Source organism: Pipistrellus hanaki (genome assembly GCF_964339955.1).
Source record: "Pipistrellus hanaki genome assembly, chromosome: 19".
NCBI lineage: Eukaryota > Metazoa > Chordata > Mammalia > Chiroptera > Vespertilionidae > Pipistrellus > Pipistrellus hanaki.
Genome location: NC_140521.1, coordinates 4,699,231 through 4,724,591, shown reverse-complemented (window position 1 = coordinate 4,724,591; position 25,361 = coordinate 4,699,231). Strand labels below are relative to the sequence as shown.

Sequence of the window (25,361 nt, the reverse complement as noted above, 5' to 3'; positions counted from 1 at the left end):
GGGCTGGGCGCTCCTGCATCCCACCCGCCGCGTGCCAAGGGGGACACTGTCCCGCGGGGCCCCGGAGGCGTGGGCACCGGGCATGGCACCGATCGCGGGGCTGTCACGCGTGGAGCAGCGCTCGGCTCCGGCTGAGCACTTGCTTCGGGCCGCGAGGCGCTTCCCCAGATCGGCGCTGACGGCTCGGCGCCGGGGAGAAACTGAGGCCGAGAAGCCACCGGCCTTTCCTGAGCTCCCCGCGGGCAGCCCTGCGGCAGGCGGCCGGGAGCCGGGCGCGGGCGCCTCTCCCCGCAGCCCCCGCCGCACGGAGACCCGAGCGCCCGCCCCCTCGGCCTCCGCGGAGCCTCTGCCAAACGGAAGCGGGGCCGCGGCTGCCTCCCTCCCGGACCCCGGCACCCGCTCCCCTGGGGCGGCGCCCCGTCCCTCCCGCCCCCGGCGCGGCTCACCTGGTGGGAGCTCGGCGTCCCAAACACGGCCGCCCCCTGAGAACCGGAAGCGCGCAATTCAGGAAGTCGGTGCCCCGAACCCGGAAGTGCAGGGACCGGCGCGCCGGCAATGACGTCATATGGCGGAAGCGGCGCGCTGGTTGCCATGGCAGCAAGAACGCCTGGAGCGGCTGTGGCTCAGAGGGGCGGGGCCGAGATGTTGGAAAGCAGACGCGGAGTCTCAGGGTCCCACGTGGCTGGTCACCTCCCCGCCGACCAGGTCACCTCCCCGGCGCCGCGCCGGCCTCGGGGCGACGCCCAGCCTGTTTTGATTGGGGTGGACGTCGCCGAGCCTCCGCGGTGGCTCCTCTGCCCGCCTCAAATTCTAAATCGGCAAAACGGGGATCTAGAACCCGTTCGTAGGAGAGTGGCGAGGAATTGTGAGACATCACGGGGGTGGGGGACGGGACACGCCTTCGTGTGGGAATAATGAAAGGCAAGACCGTATCCTGGCCCTAGCCGGTGTGGCTCAATGGATAGAGCGTCAGCCTTTGGACCCAAGGGTCCCAGGTTGCGGGCGCGGTCTCCAGTAGGGGACGTGCAGGAGGCAGCCAATCAGTAATTCTCTCTCATTATTGACGTTTCTATTTCTCGCTCCCTCTCCCTTCCTCCTGAAATCAATAAAAATACATTAAAAAAAAGAATACAGCCTCTGATTCGAGTGCGCTTCAAGGATAGGACAAATAGCAATCACATACCACTTGGTAGGATGCCTTGAGAAAATTGCAGCTTCGCCCCTGTGATATTCCTGGCAAAATACATAATCTGAACCAAATCACGAGTATACATCAGACAAACCCAAATAAAGGGCATTCTACAAAAAAAAACAACTTGCTTGTAATCTTCAAAAGTGCCGTGGTCGTGTAAATCACAGACCCTGTAACTGTTCATACTGAGAAACATGGCAATTACCGAAGATGCAATACATGATTCTGAACTGGATCTTCCATTGTAAAATCTCTAGGGTGCTGTTCTCAGAATGTCCACAAGACGGCACCATTGCAACCCTTCTCGGCAGGGCCAGAGCCCTTTAGGTCTCTCAACATGATGCCCTAATACTTTCGTATTTCCAACCAAGACATTCTCCAATGTAACTGCAAAACCACCCCCAAAACCAGAAAATTAACACTGACACATCACTGCCATGGACACCTGAGACTCTATTTGAATTTTTGCCTGTTGTCCCAAAACATTTTTTCTACTTTTTTTTCTCCGAGAACAGCACACTAGTAAGGGGAGGGTCGCAATCGTGCCCTCTTGTGGACATGCTGAGAACAGCACCCTAGTCATGAAATCTGCGAGTCTGAAAACGCTGTTGAGAGACCTACAGGGCTCTGGCCCTGCAGGGAGGTCACAATGGTGCCCACTTGTGGACATCCTGAGAACAGCACCCACTAAATTTTTGTACAGCAGAAGACCCCTTTCAGAATCATGTGTTGCATTTAGTTGCCATGTCTCTTTAGTCTCCTTCCGTGTGGAACAGTTCCAGGTCTCTGACTTACACGATCTAATTTCATGATGGAGAGGGGGAAAAAAAACCTCTCTATGCATTTAGAATTTTTAAAATGGAGTTTCTGGAATAAACCTTCAAGGATCCCAATCTCTATTTTTCTGCTTCCTAGGTTTGGGACTGGGGCAGGTTGCTTCACCTCTCAGTTTTCTCACCTGTAAAATGGGGACAATGTCAGCACTGCTCTAACAGGGTTGGTGGTGTGGAGCTAACTGAGGCATATAAAGCTCTTAGAGTAATAAGTGCTTCGTATATGGTTGTGGTTAAAAGACCCAATTTCATACCTTCACATGGAAGACCTCTCGGCCTTAAAGGTGGGTAGTTTTTCAGGATTTCTGGGCTCAAGAAGTTTCGATTCAAGACGCCATACCCACCCTGGCTGCTAGTCACTGCCCAGGGGAACCCCTGCTTTGGGACTCAGGACACCCGGGCCCGGGTTTAGATTCCCAACGAGGTACCCGGACTTGAGCCTCCCCAGGAGGGGTTGCCAAGCAACGAGGCTCCTCTGCAGGAGCCGGGCAGGGCCTTCCGACGCTCATCGGCCCGTTCCCCCTTTTCACAGACGAGGTGATGGAGGAGCCGTCCCACAGGAAGCAGCCGGGGCTACACAGCGAGTCTGAGCACAGAGCCGGTTCTAGGACCCAGGAGGTCAGACTTCCAGGCCAGAGCTGGCTCAGAGTCCCTGCCCGGGGCCCCACACCGTTTCGGTCCACTTGTCGGAGCCAGCACTTCTAGAGATCCCTGTCTGCTCGGGGTCACAGAGTCAAGCCCCTGCACACGTCATCTCTTCAATCCCCCCTTTCCCTGGGGGTTTCTGTGCCCACCCGGGCCCCCACACCCGACCACCCCTTTAGCAGCCTGTGCCACGCTGTTCTGCCTCTGAAAGATTGGGGGGGGGGGTGACTGCTCAGTTACCACTTGAAATAGGCTGATACCATAGAAACAGCTCGCAAGTGGCATTTCAAAGCTGATTTATTTAGAGTCTAGCACAAGTGCCTTTTCTAGGACACTGACATTACACAGTTGCACACGGCTTCGTAGTTTGAATCTTGCCACAAAAATATATACCGGGCCGGAACTGAAAATCCAGATCAGCTGGGTTTGCGCACTGGCTTTCTTTAAATGTTTCCTGCAGGTGGCTTCCACCCTTTCATGACCACCATCCTTGGATAGCAAGCTGGGACAGGGCCTTCTGCAGGCCCGAGGCAGGATCTGAAAGCAAACCCTCAAAAGCCACGGTGAGATGAGGAACCCCGGCCGCCATCATCCATTCATTCACTCACTCACTCACTCACTCATTCATTGGGCCGCTCATGAACAAGCATTTATGAGCCTCATGTATCATTGATTGCAGTGTTAACAGTTACCTTCAAGCTGAGCAGCTGGGAACTGCAGGAAATGTGACCTCAGTTTCTTTGGGGAGGAATTCAAGCGTGGCCCAGCTGCGTGCCGTGCCGTGGGGTCCCCCTGGGACCGCACTCCTGAGGGATCCGCGCGCATGGCTGCCGGCTGGTGCTGGTGGTGGGCAGGAGGCCCGAGGGCCCTGCCCCGTGAACCTGTGTCAGGCGCCGAGTGTCCTCATGACGGTGACCGGCCTCCCCGAGGGAGCCGAGTCCAGGTAACAAGGCCAGAGCCTCGCCGTGTTTATGATCTCGCCTTGGGGGTTACACGCCGGGGGTTCCCCAATATCGGGCCCCAGGGAGGGCTGTCAGCCAGATGGAGCAAATAAAACTACAGGGCGCCCATGTGAATTTCAGACAAACGACACATAGGATTTCAGTGTGTGTCCCATGGATACTGTTTTATCTGCAATCCAAGCCTAGCCACCTGTCTTGTATTAACCTTGAACCCTGCCTTCTTGTGTGTGGAAGGGACATCGCATGAAAGGGTGTGAGTACCCGGAGGTGGGGACTTCTGGGGGCCCCTCCATCCGCCAGGCACCATGTGGGGGTAAAAGATGAGCCATGAACCATGTGGTCCCAGACTCATCCAGTTCACGGTCTAGTTAGACCAACAGAACCCGGGCCCCGGCGGGCAAATGCAAAGCCTGGTGAGGAGGGGGCTTCCAAGGAGCCGCCGGAGCCAGGACCTGTGGGTCTCCCTCGGATCGCCGTCCCTATGGTTTGTAGATGGAGCCTGTGCACGTGACTGTGTGTGTGTGTGTGAGTGTGTGTGTGTGTGTGCGTGCAGAGGGGAGGGGGGACAGTGAAAGAGGAAAACCAGCCCCTGGAAATGCTCCCGGATAAATGAACGGAGAAAACGGAGTCAGGCTGCTGGGAGTGGGGCTCCCGCCAGCCCCAGGCCCGTGACGGCCCAGCACCCACATCGGCAGAGGCCGCGGGGCAGCCCGGCCCGCTCAGCTCTCCCGGGACTGCGGCTTCCGTCAGTGGTGTGAGGCCCCTGCGCTGGGGCTGGTGGGATTTGCAGGAAAATGGGGGGCAGCGAAGGGGGTGCATGGGCCCCCCTCCGGTGATGCCGACCCCGAGCCAAGCTTCCTGTGCGCACAGTGCGGCCGCGGCCCGTCCCACGGCCCAGCCCGTCGGTCACACCCGCGAGGGAGGGCACCCCTCCGCCCGGCCGGCCCTCCGCCGCCCGGGGCCCGGGGCCTCTGCTGGTTTGGATCGGCGCCCTTTGGCCGCAGCAAACCGTCCACGGGGGTGAATGGGTTTCCGAGTTCGGTGAGTCCTTCCAGCAAATCACCAAACGGGGGGCCCGTGGGGACCCGGACTCAGGACCCCAGGCCGCACCCCCACCCCAAAACGCAGCCCCGGCCGCCCCTCCGTGAGTAAGGCACAGACAGACCTGTCCCTGCTCCCTTTATTCCAACATATACCTGCGTCCTGTGTCATGTAAGAACCGGAGGATCAGAGAAAGCTTCATATATTAAATTTTTAAATAGATTCTTTGAATTCAAAAATAGGTCCTCGGAGGCGGGGCGGCCTGGTCCCGGCCAGCAGCGCCCGCACGGGAGGCGGCCGGGCCACTTCGTGGAAAAGTCCCGGCGGGAAAATAGAAAATCCGAGTCCCCGGAGCTGGCCCGTGTGTGTCCGCTTCACCATCCCCTGTCCCCGGGGTCCGAAGGCAGCGCGTCAGGGACGTTCCGGGGCCCGGGCTTTGCAAACATGTGCAAACACGCCCCTCGGCGGCAGTCCGTCTGCCGGTGATAGCAAGCAATGTGCTTGGATTGGATCCGATTTCCAAGGAGGCGGCTGCCCATCCCGGCGGCCACTGGCGGGACCTGCGAGCAGGAGAAGCCGTGAGCCCGCTCCTCCGTGTGCGGGACCGGGAGCAGGCGGGTGGAGGCTGTTCCCATCGCACCCGCACCCCCCCAGACACCCTCCCCCATCGCACCCGCACCCCCCCAGACACCCTCCCTCCCGCCCGGAGCCAAAGCAGTGCCTGTTGGCGGGGGGAGGTCAGCATGGAGTCCAGGCCACCCGACCAGGGCGGAGCCAGCGCGCTGGCCTGCGGGGTCTGGTTTAAGCAGAGAAGTCGGGTGCGTCCGGCTTTGGTGGGGGGAAGGGGGGCGGGCAGAGAGCAGGGAGGGCGGGCAGAGAGCAGGGCGGGCAGAGACCTGTGTCCCCGGTGGTTCTTTTCTCTGGGATGAAGCAGACTCCGGGGTCTGAGCACGATTTGGGGGGAGGGGGGTTAGAAACCGAGAGCCGGCCGGGGTGTTTACAGCCTGGCACGTGGATGCAAAGTGGATTTTTTTAAGTGAAAAAATATGCTGATGATTGGGAAATAAGATGAGACTGAAAATAGAGTCTGGGTAGAAGCTGTTTCCGATGAAGAAACACGGGAGATACCGGGCAGGTTCCTTCCTGCGCTTCCCTGACCGGTGGGGGGGGCGGGGGGGCCCGCTGGGTGCTCTCAGCTACTCCCCGCCCAGCTGGGTGCTCTCAGCTACTCCCCGCCCGGGGCCATGGCGAGGCCGGCACCCCACTCCCCCTCCCTCCCCCCGTCAGCCCTCTCGCAGGGGCCGGGTGGAGAGCCCGTTCTCCAGATGTGGAAACGGAGGCTGAGAGGAGTCACACGTGAAGGAGCCCTTAAACCTGTGGCCCAAGTTCACACCCAGGTTGGGAGCCCGTCCCTCGGCCCCTCAGCACCCACAGAGGGTGAACACGGACTTAGGCTAAAAGCAAACTCTGGGCGCGATCTGTGGGGGCTGTCCCTCGGGGGCGGTCTGTGGGGGCTGTCCTTCGGGGGCGGTCTGTGGGGGGCTGTCCCTCGGGGGCGGTCTGTGGGGGGCTGTCCCTCGGGGGCGGTCTGTGGGGGGCTCTCCCTCGGGGGAGGTCTGTGGGGGGCTGTCCCTCAGGGAGGTCTGTGGGGGGCTGTCCCTCGGGGGCGGTCTGTGGGGGGCTGTCCCTCGGGGGCGGTCTGTGGGGGGCTGTCCCTCAGGGAGGTCTGTGGGGGGCTGTCCCTCGGGGGTGGTCTGTGGGGGCTCTCCCTCGGGGGCGGTCTGTGGGGGGCTGTCCCTCAGGGAGGTCTGTGGGGGCTCCCACTCGGGGGCGGTCTGTGGGGGGCTGTCCCTCGGGGGCGGTCTGTGGGGGCTCCCACTCGGGGGCGGTCTGTGGGGGGCTCTCCCTCAGGGAGGTCTGTGGGGGGCTGTCCCTCGGGGGCGGTCTGTGGGGGCTCCCACTCGGGGGCGGTCTGTGGGGGGCTGTCCCTCGGGGGCGGTCTGTGGGGGGCTGTCCCTCGGGGGCGGTCTGTGGGGGGCTCTCCCTCGGGGGAGGTCTGTGGGGGGCTGTCCCTCAGGGAGGTCTGTGGGGGCTCTCCCTCGGGGGCGGTCTGTGGGGGGCTGTCCCTCGGGGGCGGTCTGTGGGGGGCTGTCCCTCGGGGGCGGTCTGTGGGGGGCTCTCCCTCGGGGGCGGTCTGTGGGGGGCTGTCCCTCAGGGAGGTCTGTGGGGGGCTGTCCCTCGGGGGCGGTCTGTGGGGGGCTGTCCCTCGGGGGCGGTCTGTGGGGGGCTGTCCCTCAGGGAGGTCTGTGGGGGGCTGTCCCTCGGGGGCGGTCTGTGGGGGCTCTCCCTCGGGGGCGGTCTGTGGGGGGCTGTCCCTCAGGGAGGTCTGTGGGGGCTCCCACTCGGGGGCGGTCTGTGGGGGGCTGTCCCTCGGGGGCGGTCTGTGGGGGCTCCCACTCGGGGGCGGTCTGTGGGGGGCTCTCCCTCAGGGAGGTCTGTGGGGGGCTGTCCCTCGGGGGCGGTCTGTGGGGGCTCCCACTCGGGGGCGGTCTGTGGGGGCTGTCCCTCGGGGGCGGTCTGTGGGGGCTCTCCTTCGGGGGCGGTCTGTGGGGGCTGTCCCTCAGGGAGGTCTGTGGGGGGCTGTCCCTCGGGGGCGGTCTGTGGGGGCTCTCCCTCAGGGAGGTCTGTGGGGGGCTGTCCCTCGGGGGCGGTCTGTGGGGGGCTCTCCCTCGGGGGCGGTCTGTGGGGGCTGTCCCTCAGGGAGGTCTGTGGGGGCTGTCCCTCGGGGGCGGTCTGTGGGGGCTGTCCCTCGGGGGCGGTCTGTGGGGGCTGTCCCTCGGGGGCGGTCTGTGGGGGCTCTCCCTCAGGGAGGTCTGTGGGGGGCTGTCCCTCGGGGGCGATCTGTGGGGGCTGTCCCTCAGGGAGGTCTGTGGGGGGCTGTCCCTCGGGGGCGGTCTGTGGGGGCTGTCCCTCAGGGAGGTCTGTGGGGGGCTGTCCCTCGGGGGCGATCTGTGGGGGCTGTCCCTCAGGGGCGGTCTGTGGGGGCTGTCCCTCGGGGAGGTCTGTGGGGGGCTGTCCCTCGGGGGCGGTCTGTGGGGGGCTGTCCCTCGGGGGCGGTCTGTGGGGGGCTGTCCCTCGGGGGCGGTCTGTGGGGGGCTGTCCCTCGGGGAGGTCTGTGGGGGCTGTCCCTCGGGGGCGGTCTGTGGGGGGCTCTCCCTCAGGGAGGTCTGTGGGGGGCTGTCCCTCGGGGGCGGTCTGTGGGGGCTGTCCCTCAGGGAGGTCTGTGGGGGGCTGTCCCTCGGGGGCGGTCTGTGGGGGGCTGTCCCTCGGGGGCGGTCTGTGGGGGCTGTCCCTCGGGGGCGGTCTGTGGGGGGCTGTCCCTCGGGGGCGGTCTGTGGGGGCTGTCCCTCGGGGGCGGTCTGTGGGGGCTGTCCCTCAGGGAGGTCTGTGGGGGCTCTCCCTCGGGGGCGGTCTGTGGGGGCTGTCCCTCGGGGGCGGTCTGTGGGGGGCTCTCCCTCAGGGAGGTCTGTGGGGGCTGTCCCTCGGGGAGGTCTGTGGGGGCTCCCACTCGGGGGCGGTCTGTGGGGGCTGTCCCTCGGGGGCGGTCTGTGGGGGCTCCCACTCGGGGGCGGTCTGTGGGGGGCTGTCCCTCGGGGGCGGTCTGTGGGGGCTCCCACTCGGGGGCGGTCTGTGGGGGGCTCTCCCTCGGGGGCTGTCTGCCCTGGGCCCTGTCTGCCCTGGGCTCCTCCAATGGGAGGAGGCACCCGCCTCCCGGGACGCTGAGGTCAGTGAGTGACGCTGACCTCAGTAACGCTGAGCCCTGGCCCAGCCCGCAGGGTTGTCCTTAGACCAGACCCGCCTGCGGGAACAGCAGAACCCCGGCTGCTTTGGGCCAAACCGGATCCGTTCTTAGGAGCCGGCCCGGCGGGCGGCATGCCACGCCACCAGGATCCGGGATCGCCCATCACTGGTCCCGGGCAGCGTCCCTGCAGCCAGACAGCCTCCCCCTGGCTGGCTCAGCACCGAGCCTGCCCAGCCGCCCAGAGAGGAGACGGAGCCGTGGTTCTATAAATAGCTCCCTGGCCGGTCACCATGGAAACCTCCCAGAGGGGTGGTCAGCCCACCTTGGGGGACACTCCTCCCGGGGCGGCCCTGGAAGGACCAGCTTTTCAGCAAAGCGGCTCCGGAGCCGTGGGGCGGGGAGGAGGGCGTACCTGGAAATCACGAGCTTCCCCCGTGGGTGGCGGTGCTGTTCGGGTTCGCCTGCGGAGGACACGGGAGGTCACGGGAGGTCACGCCAGGGGGTGCCAGGGGCTCGCTGCCTGCGGCCCACCCTCAGCGTCACCGCCCGGCACGCACACTCACCCATCTCATACTTCCTGCACACCCACTGTGTGCGAGGTGCACACCCACTATGTGCGAGGTGCTGGGAAACATGAGCCCCGCAGACCAGGCCTGTTCTCAGGCAGCTCTACTCTAGGGGGAGGGGCTGGAGCTCACACACAGGCAAGATGCTGTCCACCCCCAGCAACGCCTAGCAACGCCTGGCAACGCCTGGCAACACGCTGGCCCCCAGGAGAGATGGCAGTGGGGCTGCTTCCCCGGTGGGAGGAGCCGATTCGGGGTGACTGGGGTGCGATGAAGAACCAGCATGTGACCTTTGACCTGGGCCTGGCACACAGCTAAAACCCGCAGCGTCCCGTATGCTAATGAGATGGCCGGGGGCCAGGGGCCCACAGAGCTCCAGGATGGGGGCTGAGCCAGAGGACCAGGCAGATCAGAGGGTGCGACTCAGCACCACCCTCCCCCCCCACTCCCCTCCGCCCCCGACCTTAGTAATCACTGGCCTGTGACCCCGTCAGTCATGTACGTCATGAAGCTCCCCAGAATCCCTAGCTTCCGGCTGGGAGCGAGGTGCCCCCGAGGGGCCGCGGGGGCGGGCGGTGCCTCCAGCTGCAGGTGGAGCTCCGGGCGTTGGTGCCAGGAGAACCGGAGGACTGGCTGCGGTCTGACGGCACTCCACAAGCCACAGCCTGAAAGGTGCAGGGAGCCGCCCCGTGGAGGTCAGAGGCCGAATGGGAACAGCAGAGCCCAGGGCGGCGGACATTGGCGCCGCCCGAGCCGCATTCGGCGTGTGAGCTCAGCTCTGCCGGCTCCTGTCCCCCTCTCTCTGGCTTCAAGGTGCCGCCTGGAGGACTGCACCGCCGGCTCACTTAGGGCGCCTTTCCCTCCACCCCGCGCTCACCTCCCGGCTGAACATCCCGGCCCAAGTCACGTGCGGCGGGGGGGGGGGGGGGGGGGGGGGGGGGAGCTGGGGCCCAAGCGCAGGGCAGCTCCCGAGGGGAGGGGAGGGCATGGCACGGCACACGCCCCTCCTCCGCTCTGCTCCTCAGGGACACGCCCTCAGCACCGGCCAGACTCCGTGAAAACACGATCTGAGCGGATTCCAGGCCTTAAAGAGGGTTCCAGGGATGACTCAGCAGAGCGCGCACACACACACACACACACACACACACACACACACACCCTGCCCACGGAAGAGGCGAAAGCAGGGTGACGTGTCAGGCACAGCTGGCGGGACGCCGCCCACACAGGATTCAGTCCCATGAGGTTCTAACCTGGAAATGGCCCTTCAGATTGGCTGGTGTCTTGTAGTCCCCTTTCAACACCTACAAAAGGGAAAGAAATGTCACCTTCATGGATCTGATGACGAGATAAAATCGAGTCCATCACCTCCACATCCATGCACCTTCCCACCCGTCCGTCCATTAACATACCTATCCATCCACCCATTAACTTACCATCCCGCCACTCACCTATCCACCCACCCACCCGTCCACCCATTAACGTACCCATCCCGCCACTCACCTATCCACCCACCCACCCGTCCACCCATTAACGTACCCATCCCGCCACTCACCTATCCACCCACCCACCCGTCCACCCATTAACGTACCCATCCCGCCACTCACCTATCCACCCACCCACCCGTCCACCCATTAACGTACCCATCCCGCCACTCACCTATCCACCCACCCACCCGTCCACCCATTAACGTACCCATCCCGCCACTCACCTATCCACCCACCCACCCGTCCACCCATTAACGTACCCATCCCGCCACTCACCTATCCATCCACCCACCCATCCACCCATTAACTTACTCACCCCGCCACTCACCTACCCATCCACCCACCCGTCCACCCATTAACGTACCCATCCCGCCACTCACCTACCCATCCACCCACCCGTCCATCCACGTGGCCAGCCTGGGGCGGCCTGGGCCTGTCCCTCACCACGTCTCCTGGGCTGTGACCAATCCCTGGGAGAGAGCTTCCAGGCTCCCGGAAAGACAATTTCACTAACACTGGGGTCCTTTCAACCACTGAGTGCTGTACCCCTGGATCCATTACAGAAACACACACAGCATACACATGTACACGCACACATACACATGCGCACACACAAGGCTTTCAACAACGGAACTTAACTCAGTAGTTCCCCTCTAAAGACTAAACAACTATCTGGTCCAGCTGGCGGGGCTCGGAGGTTGAACCAGGAGGTGATGGTTCGATTCCCGGTCAGGGCACAGGCCCGGGTTGTGGGCTCGATCCCAGTGTGGAGCGTGCAGGAGGCAGCTCCATGTTCTCTCTCATCACTGATGTTTCTATCCCTCTCTCCCTTTCTCCCTCTCTCTGGATCCAATAAAGGGGAAGTCAGAGCAGAGAAATAAAGTAAAATCATTGCACAGACGGGCCTGCGGGCTGGAGACTGCAGAGTGTGAGGCTGAGTTTCCTTGTGACCCAGGCAAACATGGAAATACTGCAGTCACGTGACCCATTGGACACACTCCGGAATCAAGGGGCTTGTTTTCTCAGACAGCGGGGGCCTGCACCCTCACCACAGACCACAAGCACGCCTTCCCATGTGCGTGAGAGCACGCCTCCACATGTGTGAGAGAGCATGCCTTCCCATGTGTGTGAGCACACCTCCACGTGTGAGAGCACGCCTCCACGTGTGAGAGCACGCCCACTCACCCGGTGCGTGTTGTTGATGACGATGGGGTCCGGGTTGCCGTAGTTGGGAGGGTTCGCGTAGGGGTCGTAGCCGAGCCGGGCCAGCATGGGGGCGATCTGGGCCATGTCCCGCACCACGTCCCCGGGGATGTGCCCCGTCCACTTGGACAGCGCCTCCAGGTTCACGGGCTTGATGACCTGGTCCGTGGACCGCTCGATCCTGCGGAGAGAGGGCAGGCTCAGGGAGCGGGCAGACCCGGGGGTTCCCGGGGGGGCCCTGCTCAGTTGCTCTGGGGCAGTGGGGAGACTGTGAGACCGCGGACGGGTCACGGGCCCGGTCACGCCCTGTGTGTGTGTGTGTGTGTGTGTGTGTGTGTGTGTGTGTTGGGGGGCGGGCAGTGGGGCAGAGGGGTACAGCACACGAGGGGAGGGAGGAGGCCCAGGCAGAGAGCACTGGGGCCTCACTTCTGCTTCCCTGACGCCGCGGGCGTTTTAAGGGGCCGCCGGGGCCGCTCACTTGGACAGGGAGACCCCGCCGGGCTTGCCGATGAGGTCCTCGTGGTGCAGCACCGAGTCGCTCCAGGCGATGCCCAGGAAGTCCAGGATGAGCTGCAGGGAGCGCCGCGGGTGCAGCACCAGCTGCTCGTAGTAGACGGGCAGGCACTTGTCGCGGCCCACCTCCAGGCACTGCGCGTACATCACCTCGATGGCCTTGTTCCACTTGCTCAGGCAGTCGCGGTAGCTGCTGAGGTCGAAGCCGGCGATGGTGACCTTGCGCGTGATCATGGAGTGCACCGAGGCGCGGCCGTCCCGCACCATCAGCAGGAACTTGGAGTTGGGGAAGAGGCGCGACAGGTAGACGGAGGACTTGAGCGTGAAGGGGTCCTTGTTGCAGAGCACGCGGGCCGGCTCGCCGTGCTTGGCGATCACCTCCAGGATGAAGGCCTGCATGGCCGCGTCCAGCACCTCGTCCGTCACGCCCGCCTCGTCCAGCCGCTGCTTCTCGCGGCCGGACTTGGCCCAGGCCTGGCGCATGGCCAGCACGCGGGGGATGACGCGGGTCTCCTCGCCGCAGCGCACCTCTGGGTGGGCGTCCAGCATGGCGCGCATCAGCGTGGTGCCGCTGCGGGGCACGCCGCCCACGAAGATGAGCGGCATGGCCTTGCCGTAGCGGTACTCGGCGCGGTCCGGGCCCACCACCACCAGGTCCTCCTGCTCCGGCCGCATGGCGGGCCAGCGCCTCCACGGGCCCCTCAGCGCCGCCCGGCACTCCAGCACCTGCTGGCCCAGCTGGAAGGCCAGCAGCAGGGCCAGCGTGCAGCCAGCCGCCAGCAGCGCCCTCCGCACGGACAGGCGCATGCTGGGCCGGGGCCGCGGGGCCTGCGTCGGTGACGGCTCAGCCAGGCGCCCGCCGGGCTCACATCTGGGGAGAGAGGGACACCGTGGTCAGACCCCGCGGCAGCCAGCGGGACCGAGCCGCCCTCCTCCCCGGTTTAGGCAGCCGCCGCCCACACAAAAGACGCAGACTCGGCCGCTGGACACTCAGCAGGCCTCCGTCCACCCCAGCCCTCCTCCGCCTCGCCCCCCTGCTGTGTTCCCGAGAAGCAAAGTCAGGGCCTGCGGTCTCTGGGCATTCGGGGAGTCAGGCGGGCTTGAGTTCAAATCTCAGCTCTGCCACTTCCTGGGTGGCTGTGTGAGCTTGGGCAACAGGATCTACTACTCTGAGCTTCGTCTGTAAAAAAATGGGTCTAAGAGTGTTAATATCAAAGATTAATCACGAACATTGAACAACCTCCAAAGACAGAAGAATGTGCCTGGCACACGGGAAGCACTGAGCAGTTTCTATCATAACAACTGGTTACCCATTGATTCTAACATTTAATGAGCAACTACTATGTGCCAGGAATTCCGGGAATTGGGGGATGGAGCTCAGAGGCACAGCCTCAGTCCCAGGTCCACACACATCCCAGACCCACACCTGGGAGGGGTGATGGGTCCTACTGAGCAGGGGAGGGCAGGCTTCCTGCCGGAGGCCACCCTCGGCGGAGTTCTGAACAGCCGGCGGGTGAAGCCTGGACAGCCAGGCAGGGGAGAGGGGAGAGTGTTGTTCCTGGCACAGGGAACAGCCAGTGCAAAGTCACAGGCAGGAAGGAGCCCGCGTGCCTGGGAGCTGCCGGCAGCCTGGGGAGCTGGTGGGGCGTGGAGGAAGGGGCCGGGGAGGCGCAGTCCCCTTGAACATGAGGTCCAGCCAAGACCACACGGGACCTGGCCTGCCCCTGGCCCAGCCCCGGCCCGGCCCTCCGTCCGCCAGGGGCAGAGGCGCTCCGGGCGGGTCAAGGCTGATGAAAGGCCCGGGCGTTTCCTGCCACGTGCCTCCGGGAGAGTCACTTCCTCCATCTCGGCCGCAGCTTCCTCCGCCGCACAGGGCTGGGGCCTCTGGCCTCCGAGGAGCTGGGAGGACCTAGAAGCGGCTGACACAGCAAAGCGGAGCCTCCTCCCGGGGCCCTGGGCTGAGCTGCAGGAAGGAGCTGGGGAACCCCTCCCCAGAAACGTGCTGCTCCGACGTCAGGGTCCACGGGAGCCCTGCACGCAGGAGCTGGCTGCTCTGGGGGTGGCGGGGAGGCTGGGCGGGACAGAGAGCCACTCGGAAGTCCGCCCGGGCCTCAGCCTCCTCGGTGCTCACGGCCATGCTAGTGACACAGACTAGACAGGAGACTGGAAGGCTGCCATGACTATTGTTTCAGCGTCAGTACCCCTGGGGAGCTGTCAGTCACATGCTAGCCTGCATTAGCATAACCACCCTTCCTTCCTGACGCTCAGTAACTGGAGTGAGAGAACGAGCTCTCAGGAAACAGATGGCGGGGGGGGGCGGGGGGGGGGAGAAAAGGGGAAATCTGGGAAGTGAGTGTGTAAGGCCCTGTGCGCGTGCATGTGTGTGCACAGCAGTCCGCCTCTGGGGGGGGCGGGAGGGGCTGATGTGCCAAGACCCCCAGCAGATACCGAAACCGCGGATACACCGCAGCACCAGCCTGCGATGGCCTCTGAGCACCGTGTGCGCTTCGGGCCATTAAGTGAAATAGGGGTCCCCTGAACACAAGACCATGACGCCGTGACGGTCACTCTCTGATAACCAAACTGCTACTGACGGGGAGGGGGCGTGCCCAGCGTGCAGATGCTGGGCAAACACGTGATTCACACCCGCTACTCAGGACAGCCACAGGTAAACATTTAGCATTGTTTCTTTCTGGAACTTTCCATCTCATATATTCAGACCTCAGTTGACTGCACGTAAATGAAACCACGGGAGGTAAAACGGGGGGGGGGGGGGGGGGATTTCTGTCCTTTCCAGCTTGTTTGGGGTTAGAAGTGATCTGGATGGTAAAGGCCGGTGGGGGGGTGGGGTGGAGGGACAGAGAGAAAGAGAGAAATGCCAGCCACTCGCCCGCTTTGTTTAATACCCGACCCACAACGGCACTGAGACACGCCACCCTCACTGCACAGGCGCAGCACTAAAGCTTCTCCCGCGGCACCTAACAGGCTCCCCTCCAGCCTCTGGGGTGGGAATGCCGCCCCCAGGCTCAGCCAGCGGCAACCTGCCCCAGGGCCAGGGCCGGGGGCAGAGGAGCAGGCGCCAGGCCCCAGATAGAGGCCCCCTCTGCAACCAGAGCTAACAGCTCCACACAGGCGGCGCAGACGGGAGCAGAGGACAGCAAAGACCTGGAGGGGGGCTTGGGAAGCAAAAGCGGGGTGACTTGCCAGCCAGCCCCCCACAAAGCACAGGCAGCTTCCTGGGCGCCCAGAGCCACTCCAGGAGGGGCCAGTGGGCGCAGCCCAGGAACCAGGCCTGACCCACCCCACCAGACTCCATCATGGGCATGTCCTGGCCTCCTGGCAGCGAGGAGGGTGGGGAAGAGCTACAGCTAGGGGTTCAAATCCTGCTTCTGCCCCTCGCCATTTGGTGACCGGACAAGGGACTTCATTCTGAACTCGTTTCCTCCCCCAAAATAAGAGGTAATGACAGGCTTCCCGGGAGCTGCTGTGAGGCAGGGAAGCGTGGGTGCAGGAGCAGACAGCAGCACCAGCCGGGGACCAAGGGACGCGGGCTTTGGGGCCTGGCCCCCGCCCGGGGGGCTTTGCTGAGCCCCCAAGAATGGAGGCTGGGGTGTAGGGTGCCTGTGCCTAGGACTGCCCCAAGAGGAGCTGGGACTCGGGGACCAGGGGCTGCACCCACCTCTTGGGCACTCCCATCCCGGACTGCAGCCTAGGGCGCGCTCACCAAGGCTGCCCGCCCCTGACCCTGGGGGATCAGCGATGCTGCATTGGGGCTGGTGCCATGGAGAGGGGATGGGGGTTCCCCGAGGGCACCGACAGTGACGGGGAAGCACTCGGGGGCGCTGCAGTGCAGGGGAGACCGTCTGGGCCCCGGATGTCACAGCGGGGCCTGGCCTTGCCTGGACCTCCGGGGGTGACCTGGCTCAATTCTCAGGCAGAGAAGTGCAAGCTGGGAATGTGAGCTGAGGCGCTGCTGCTTGGGGAGCCCTGGGTCTCTGCCAACCCATTTCACCGACAGGGCAACTGAGGCCCACCAGGGCAATCACTTCAGAATCGCAGCTAAGCTTGAGTGTCACCTTCCCCCGTCCAGTCCCATCCCAGGAGGAGGGGTGGATAAGAAAGCAGCTCTGGAGCTGGATGACTCCCTGACCCCAGAGACTGTCACCGCTCTGAGCCTCGGTTTTCCCCTTCTGTAAAATGGGCTGCTGCGAGGTTTCAATAGGAACAGCCAGTCCTCAGACATCGCAGCTGTTAGTTCATTTGTGCCAAGAGGGAAACAAGCTGGGGCAGGCTGTTCCCACATTTCTGTCCTTCCTCCCTGTGCCCATCCCTCGCTTCTATACGGTTTTTTTTTCACCTTCAATATTGATTTTTTATATATATATACAGGTTTTTTTTTTAAACACCAGCCTAACGAGCACATCTGAGCACAGATGGTGAAGGACTCCCAGGTGTAACCACAGCAACCAGCCCCGGCCTCCCCTCCACGCCACAGAACACACAGGCCGCCCTGCGGGCCCATAATGGGAGGCCTGCCTCTTGGAACAAATACAACAATCAGGGAGAAGGTGCTTGAGGCATTCCAGGAGGAGGGGAGGGGCGGAGGGCGGCGGGATGGCTCGGCCCAGCTGCTCTCAGGAGCCCTTGAAACGCCTGGAGCCGGGGAGGAGGAGGCCGGGCTGGCGGGCAGCCTGCAGCTGAAGGGCCCCTTCAGGGCTGAGGGACGGGCTGAGCCTCGGCCACCGGGGCCAGGTGTCCTAAGTGGATCACCACCCACGCGTGGGCATTTGAACTTAAAGGAAAGAACATTGCAAGCTCAGCTCCGCAGGGTGGCCAGGCGCAGATCTGGAATGGGGGGGGCAAAGCTGGCCCTCCCCCCCCCCACCCCCCCGCCCCGGCCTGTCACTGTGTGGCCTAGAAGCTTCAAAGGGCTTTTACATGTATTTTAAGGGAGAGAAGCGAAGGGGGAGCAGGGAAAGGGGGGGAGGAGGGAAGAAAGAGAAGCGCAACAAAAACTCCATGTGATGCACAAAACAGGACTTCCTCTCTGGACATTCATGGAAAAGGTCTTGGGCCCCGGGGTAGGGCACCCTGCCCTCGCACTGATTTCTGAGGACAGCGCTGACTCGGAAGGCAAAGGCGAGGCCTGGGGAGGGGGGGTCCATGAGCCCCCTTTTTCTTACAGGAGAAAAGTAAGCATTCATTATGCGCCACTGCATACTCCACTCGGGGCCGAGGGCTTTCCAGGCCCTGGTTTTACCCTCACAACAGCCCCGGTGGGCGGCGGGGCCCGGCGCTCTCGTGTACGGATGGCGAAGGTCAGGTGCGTGCCGGCTGCGCAAGACGGCGCGAGAGCGAATGCCGAATCAACCAAACCCAGCGGCACCTGAAACCACAGGCGCCAAACGGAAGACGAGGAGGAAACTGAGGCAGAGGCCACAGGGTCGGAAAGGATGCTGCTCCCCATCGCCTGGCGCTGTCATACCGTCTGTCTACACAGTAATGAGATGACTAGTGTTTTAAAAAGTACAGTAGGGACTCAAACCCCAGCTGCACGGGCTACTGACTTACCCACTCGGAGCCTCAGTCTCCTCATCTGTAAAACGGGGGTGACGACAGCGCGCACATGGCCCGGGCCCTGGAAACGTGGCCGCTGCGGAGGAGGAACTAGGCTCGGAGAAGCGCTGAGACACGTAAAAAAGGCAGCGCCTGCCACGGCGAGTGCTATTTACATGCTGGCTTTCATTTTCTAATTTCACCCTCCGCGGAAGCCAGTGTTTCTTACAGTCACCCCAGGAGAGGGAGACGGGTGAGAGAGAAGCCTCCATCGGCTGCCTGCCGCTGGTGCCCCCGCTGGGAGCGGAGCCGCCGCCCCGCCAGCTGAGCGCGGCGCGGCCGGAGCTGTGGGAAGTTTGCAGGTGGGGCTTCCATTCCCACCTGAGAGGCGAGGGGATGGAGCTCTGAGAACGGAGTGCTCGGAAGCCTCACAGCCATAAGGGGAGAAGCCCGTCCCACACCTGGCTCTGCCCCCCGGCTCTGCCCCCGGCGATCTCCCTGGCACCTGTCACGGGGCTCATGTATGGGTGCAGCTGGAGGGGGGAGGGGCTCTGCTCGCTTTCCCCACTGACCCTGGAAAGCGGGGGGAGTGAGAGGGGCTGTTCAATCATCCCGATCCTTTCAGACCCACATTCATTCATTCATTCATCCATTCATTCCACACGAGTTTACTGAGCGACTACTATGTGCCAGGACACACCGAGAGCCGCCGACAAGGCTCCTGCCTCCTGGAGCTGACCTTCTAGTGGAGAAAACAGCAGCATGTGAGCCAGGAAGAGGCTGTGCCAGGTGTTCAGAAGGAAATGCCCCCAGTGGGGGGGAGGGGGTGTGTGTGTCATTCCACAGGAGGTCACAGAATGAGGTGGCATTTACACCGACACCCACGGATCTGGGCTCAAACGCCTCTGAACGTCTAACTCAGCAGAATCTCTCCAAGCTCAGTGGGCAGGGGTTTGAGCACAGGCACCAGCGAAGGTGGCAGGTCCCTCACTCAGAGTGGCCTGGGGGGGTGGGGAGGAGAGGGCAGTGCATGTACCCGGCGCAGCTATCATCCTGCCAGCCCTCCCCTCGGGCACCAGCTCCCACATTCCATCGCCATGGCTACCATCCACCCCACGGAGCCCCGCTGACCCCTGCTGACCTCACCATCCCAAGCCCCAGCTCGGGAAAACAAGTCATTGACTAAACATACACGCACGCACGCCCACACGCACGCAGGCACACCAAGTGGTCTGCCATCGAGGAAAGAGGCTTGTGTGCACCTGGCACTTAATTATGTTCGGCCTCTAACCTCCACCTGGGTAGGCACTGTTATCAGTCATGTGACAAAGGGGAAACCAGCTCAGAGACAGGAAGTGAGAGTCCGAGGTCACACAGCCGGGAACTGCCTGAGCCTGTACTGGAACCCAGGTCTCTCTGATGTCAGAACCCAAGCTCTTAACCAGCCCCCAGCCCCTCCCCTCCCACTGCCAGGTGGGGAAGCCGAGGTCACGCGGCTGCTCCGGGCAGGGACCAGCTCCAGCTCCGGCCCCATCCCGGCTCAGCCCTGGCACCCGGCTCAGCCCTGGCTCTGGGCTTCCTGCTTGGGAACACGTGGGACCCCTCCTGCTGGTGAACAATGCAAACAGGAAGGGCCCCGAGTGACCTTTGGGTCGGGGCTTCCTGCACCTGCCACACACACACAAACAAACACACACCACACACACCACCCGGTCTCCATTCTTCCGCCGAGAAGCTGCCAGAACGGGGAAGAGCACTGCGGGAGGAGTCCGCACACCTGGCTCGGAGTCCCGGTCCTGCCGATCACTAGGGCCCGCTCTCCCCACCTGTGGCAGGGGGTGCTCACAGCAGTAGCGGGGTTCCGTCAGGGGGCTGACACACCGCGCTCAGACCAGAGCTTCGTTATAACTGGTACTTCTTCCCTTAAGGTTTTCTCCACCAACAAGCGCATCAGCACCTTCTGCAATGACTCAAAGACCCGCCCCAGGCGTGCTGATTGGGACGTTACGGAATGGGGTGCAGGGACCCGCATCGCCAAGTTCGATCCCCACCCCCATTCAATACTGCGTAGGGCCCCGAGTTCAGCATTCAGGGGCTCCTGGCCGGGCCGAGGGAATGGGGTACCAGCTGGACGGGCCAGGTGCAATGGCCAGCTGTTGTGATCCAGTGCTGACCACTTCTCTCTGGGCCTCTCTTGCTCCTCTGCAGAAGGGGGGTGCAAACAGTACCCACCTGGCTGCTCCTGAGGCTGGCACAGCGCATGCGCTCAGTGACGTTAGCAACGACTAGGGACACTCTCATCTCTCAGGAGACGGGCTGCCGGGGAGGAGTGTCCCAACAGGCACAGGAGAGGCAGATGATCCACCGAGGGGTGGACGCCCGGATGGAGGACACGCGGGGGCTGTGGGAGCACCTTGGTGGGCAGGCCAGGGTGGCCCAGGGCCACCCCCAACGGACAGACAGACAGACAGACACCACGCCAGAACTGCGCCCAGCAACTGCCGACCTCCCCAAACACCGTGAGAGCGAGCTCCCCGCTGCCCAGGCCACAAATAAGAGACGCAGACGGGAGGCGGCTGCCCACGGGGTGCAGGGTGGCATCACACACAGGCCTCACCAGCTCTTGGACTCCGTGCCGTGGGCCCCCTGGTGAAACCTACGGGTCCCTCCCCAGAATGTTCTGTTATAAGGACACCAATTAGAGCAAAACCTGGCTAAGAACACGGGTAAAAAATGGTGTCTAGAGGAACCCATATGGCCCTTTATTAGAGCAATAAGTTAGAGGCTGAGGACTGCAATTTGCATGGATCTGTAGCACCTGAAATGTGATATGAAGATACATGTGGTTTCTCCCGGAGACCAGGGCCCCGCTGCGGCGAGCTGGCACCTACCCCGCTGCTGGGAGGAAGTTTTAATTGAGTCAATAAAGATGTCACTTTCCCATCCCAATTCCTGGGCCCGGAGGGGGGGGGGGAGGCCTGGGCTCCCGTTCCTACCCATTCCTGCCTACTTCCTCTCTCCACCACCAAGCACAAGGCAGCAGGGGCTGCACAAACAAGGAAGAGCTTGACGGCATATTCCGGAGTGTGACTTAGTGTTTGGATGTGATTTAAACACAGGAGACAACAGCCAAAACCGGTTTGGCTCAGTGGGTAGAGCGTCGGTCTGTGGACTGAAAGGTCCCGGGTTCGATTCCGGTTAAGGGCATGTACCTTGGTTGCGGGCACATCCCCGGTAGGGGGTGTGCAAGAGGCAGCTGGTTGATGTTTCTCTCTCATCGACGTTTCTAGCTCTCTATCTCTCTCCCTCTCTGTAAACAATCAATAAAATATATTTTTAAACATAGGAGACAACAGAACTATTAGGAAAGAAGCCAGGTGCCCGCCCATGCTGGCATCAAGCGCCCGCATGTGACCTTGGATGTTGTCAGAAGTGAGTCTGGCCTCAGGGGGAAGCAGAGCGAGGCTCAGCATCAGGGTCACAGTCACCATCGGCGGGCGAGAGAAGGCTCAGGTAGGCGGCCAGGACCTGGCGTGCGGGCAGCCGGCCTGGGCGAGCACCTGCCTCTGCTCCAGACCAGACCCCTCACAGGGTCCTCTCTCCCTCTGGGCCTCAGTTGCCTCATCCATCAAATGGGGCCAGGAATTCTGACCAGCAAGGCTGCTGGGAGGACTGAGGTGGAGGCTGTACCGTGATGCATTGCAGGGATTTCAGAAATACTGGTATGTGCCAGTTAGAAGTCAGCAATGGGGGCAAGAGCGCAGGGAAAGGAGGTAGACAAGGAACAGACTGTGTCTGGCCTGGAATGCCAAGTACGGAGCCTGGGGTTGCCTGGGGCATCGGGGAATTGTGAATGCCGGTCAGGCTGTGCAAGGCTCTGTGTCTCAGAACCTTAGGGTCTTCTCTCCTTGGCGAGCACCGATCTCACTTGCCCGCTTCGAAGACACAGGCATCCTGAGGACATGAGAGGTGAGGCACATGGCCATGTGGCCCAATGGTTAAGGTATGGGAGGAAGGCTCGGGAGGGGCTACGGACCTGTCCACGGCTGCCTTTGCCAACTAGGACTGACCATGAGACCTGGGGCCAGTTAACTCCAACAGCCTCAGTTTTCTCATCTGTAAAATGGGGCTGAACATAATTTTGACAACTCAGAGGGTTGCTGGGATAACTGTTAAGTGCTCCGGGCAGGGCCCAGCAGAAGGAGGATTTCAGTAAATGCCAGCTCTTAATTTAGCATCATCTCTCATTAGACATTCTATTTATTTAGCATCATCTCTAATTAGACATTCTGGTTAAATATTCATGGCACAACCTTCACAGACCTGGATCCATCTGTAAAAAAGGGTTCATGAACCTGAGGGATACTGGGCTGAGATGTTGGTGATAAATTCGCTATCCGATCCCATCCCGGTAAATATTGATGTTGGAAAAATACTCCAGAAAGGCTAAGTGAGCTCATGTCTTTCTCCTCCCCTCCCTGACCTACAGGGCTATCCATCAGCGGTGTGATTAGAAATAAAGAAGAAATGAAATCAGGCGATTTCTAGGTTTCTTACATAATTCCAGGACCTTGAGAGCTGGGACACAGAGCCAGCCCGGAACGAGCCTGAGAGCCTCAGAGAAAGCCTGGAGCCAAGGGCCCGGGGCAAGGTCACGGGGCAGGCCTGGCTCACCCTCTGCAGGCAGCAAGCCGGTGCCTCCTCCCAAGAAGAGGAGGGAGACCGGCCCCTTTAAGAATCTGGCTCTGGAGTCAGGATGCGGATCCGAGCTGGGCCACGGCCACGTGGCCTCGGGCAAGACACTGACCCTCTGTGGGCATCCGTCCCCTCAGGTGTGAAACCAGAGTCCGTTCTGCAGCCGCTGCAAATGGCTTTTGTCAAAATTAAGTTGAAGGTAATGCAGGTAGAGCGCTTACCACTGTGCCGTGCAAACGGCAGGCGCTGTAATCATTACCAGTATTGCTATTATTAGTATTTGAAACCTGGCTCTGTCTTGAAGAATCTCTTGCAGGTTATGGCATGCTAATCCAGGGGGCACAGAAGGGAAATTTAGTCGTGGGTACTAGGGAGCCACGGCACATGCTTGAGCTGAAGCAGTATAGAATGCTCAAGCTGTACAGGCTGGCAGCCAGTGCCCATCTATAGGGACAGACCGTGCCAAGGTCCTCCATCTCCACAGCCTTGACAGTCCTCCTCCTGCCCTTTCCGGCCTTGCCTGTTTCCTTGGTGCCAGCTGGGCTGGTGAACTTCAGGCGATCAAGAAGCAGTGGGGCGAAACCAGTTTGGCTCAGTGGATAGAGCATCAGCCTGAAATGGCCCGGGCTCGATGCTGGTCAAGGGCATGTACCTTGGTTGCAGGCACATCCCCAGTGGTAGGTGTGCAGGAGGCAGCTGATCAATGTTTCTCTCTCATCAATGTTTCTAACTCCCTATCCCTCTCCCTTCCTGTCTGTAAAAACAAAACAAAACAAAACAAAAAATAGAGAAGGCTGATGTCTGTCTGGAGGAGAGCCTCCAATCCCATCCCAGTCCTTCATTTCTAAGAGGCACCCACTGCTGGCCCGTTTGGGGTGGAGCACCCTCACCTACCTTCCTAGGTTACAGCCGAGTACCCACCTGGATGAAGTCACATGGCGCTCCCCTCCCTCCCTCCCTCCTCCTCTCCCTCCCTCCCTCCTCCCCTCCACATGCTGGCACATCACACCAGGGGTTCTCAATCGGAGCAGATTTGCCCCTTTGGGGACAACTGGCAATGTCTGGACACGGTTTTGGGGTCATCTAGCAGGTTGAGGCCAGGGATACTGCTCAGCGTCCTGCGATGCCCAGGTCAGGCCCACCACAAAGGGTCATTTGGCTCCAAATGCCGCTCATGCCAAGGCTGAGGCCCCAGCTCACGCGGAGCCTTCTGAAACTGGCACGGCTCCCTCCAACGAGGTCATGGAGATCTTTCCATTCCTGTGTATTTGCTCCGACATCAGTAAACACTGCTGAGCGCCCCTGTGCCAGATCCTGTCCCAGCACGGGCCACGTCAGTTAACGAGAACACACACACACACACACACACACTCAGACACACACACACGGAGCCCCAGCACTCACGGGGGCCCCATCCTCATGGAAAACAAGACATGGATTCCCAAGACCCGACGGATCATCCCACGGAGCAGGGATGGCCCCCCATGCGTCTGGCCAAGGCCTTCCTGATGGCCATCCAGGCTGCTGTCATGTTCGATGCACGCACCCCGTCCGTCACAAAGGAACATGTGTAAGGGCACCTGGGACTCGGTAACCGCATCAGGAGCGGCAGGCTGGCTAGTCCCACCCCGGGAACCGACCAGGCTCAGGGGGCACCTAAGAGGGGCCACACAGCCTTTCCACTGCAGCGGGCACTGCCCAGGCGCCTCCAAAGGCCCGCCCCCAGTCCCCTCTCCGGCACCTTCGCACGTCCGACATGTTTACCCAGAGCGGATGCTTCTTCCCATGTCCAGGTGAGGAGACGGAGGCCGGACAAGGCGTCGGGACCACCAGAGCCCACGACCTCGAAGGCCTCCCTCCGCTCCGGCTTCTTGGACCTGGCCCCCTCCCGGCGCTGCTCCGGCCACTTCCTGCCCGACCACGCCAGCGTCAGAAAGCCGCACGGAGCAGGAGGGCGGCCAGGTACAGGTGCGCCGAGTGGAGGAAGGACAGTCCCCGAGGGAGGGAACGGGCTCTGTGGGCTGGGCATCTGCGCCTTTCATGTCCGATCATCCAGGACGGAGGGCCAGGCGGGGCCACGGGGCAAGTTTTTACCACTATCAAGCACCGCCAGAACTGCCAGGACTCCTGCTTGGGAGGGGGCGATGGGGGGGAGGGGAGGATGGGGGCCATGCAGCAGAGGGAAAGGGCTCCGAAGCCAAGGGCTGGCTGGGACTCCAGCTTTGCTCTCACCAGCTACCCTCTCTGCCTCAGTCTTCTCCTCCTGGAAAATGGGCTCACACTACTCACTGCAGGGAGCCGCTGGGGGACTGATGCGCACGCGTCCACAACCAGGAGCCGCCATCGGAGGCCTGCCTCGGGCGGGCACCGGGCTGCTCTCATGAGCTTAAACGTGCTCACAGCAACTGCTGTGGTCAGCCCTGCTCCGCTCCCACTGGACAGAGGAGGGAACGGAGGCTCAGAGAGGACCCTCTGCTCATTCCACTAACTAATGTCACACCTGACTGTAACTGTCCATCTCACGGTGTCTCAACCTTGGCACTAACGACATTTGGGCCATATACTGTGGTGACGGCATTCTGAGTACTGAGCAGCATCCCTGGCCTCTACCCATTAGATGCTGGTAGTACCCACTCCCCAAGTCACCACAACCGAACATATCTCCAGACGTCGCTAGGTGTCCCGTGGGGGCACAAACCACCACTGGCTGGGAATCAGTGCCTGGCACACAGAAGGTGCCCAAATGTGCAGAACAGAAGGCACCCACTCAAGTATAGCCTAAGGCTTGCCTCCTCCAGGAAGCCTTCTGTGATGCCCTTGCCCGGTGAGTGCTCCCCTGGGTGCCCACAGGTGCAACGCCCTCCATCGG

General features: G+C 62.1%; 1 protein-coding gene across 3 annotated transcripts in view; it reads right to left on the bottom strand.

Moving 5' to 3' along the window:
- TPST2 (tyrosylprotein sulfotransferase 2) overlaps positions 1-25,361 on the bottom strand; it is a 40,020-nt gene that overhangs the window by 1,669 nt on the left and 12,990 nt on the right. Inside the window, exons 2-6 of one of the 3 annotated variants that reach the window (XM_084868189.1) lie at positions 12,207-13,112; positions 11,711-11,909; positions 10,292-10,342; positions 8,888-8,936; positions 4,797-5,233 (exon numbers count right to left, since the gene is read on the bottom strand). In XM_084868189.1, the coding sequence (XP_084724315.1) occupies positions 8,895-8,936; positions 10,292-10,342; positions 11,711-11,909; positions 12,207-13,048 (1,134 nt within the window). In that variant the 5' untranslated portion in view covers positions 13,049-13,112 and the 3' untranslated portion in view covers positions 4,797-5,233; positions 8,888-8,894. Of the gene's footprint in view, positions 1-4,796; positions 5,234-8,887; positions 8,937-9,504; positions 9,707-10,291; positions 10,343-11,710; positions 11,910-12,206; positions 13,113-25,361 lie in introns of those variants that run through there. The other 2 variants (XM_084868190.1, XM_084868191.1) reach the window with 2 other exon arrangements.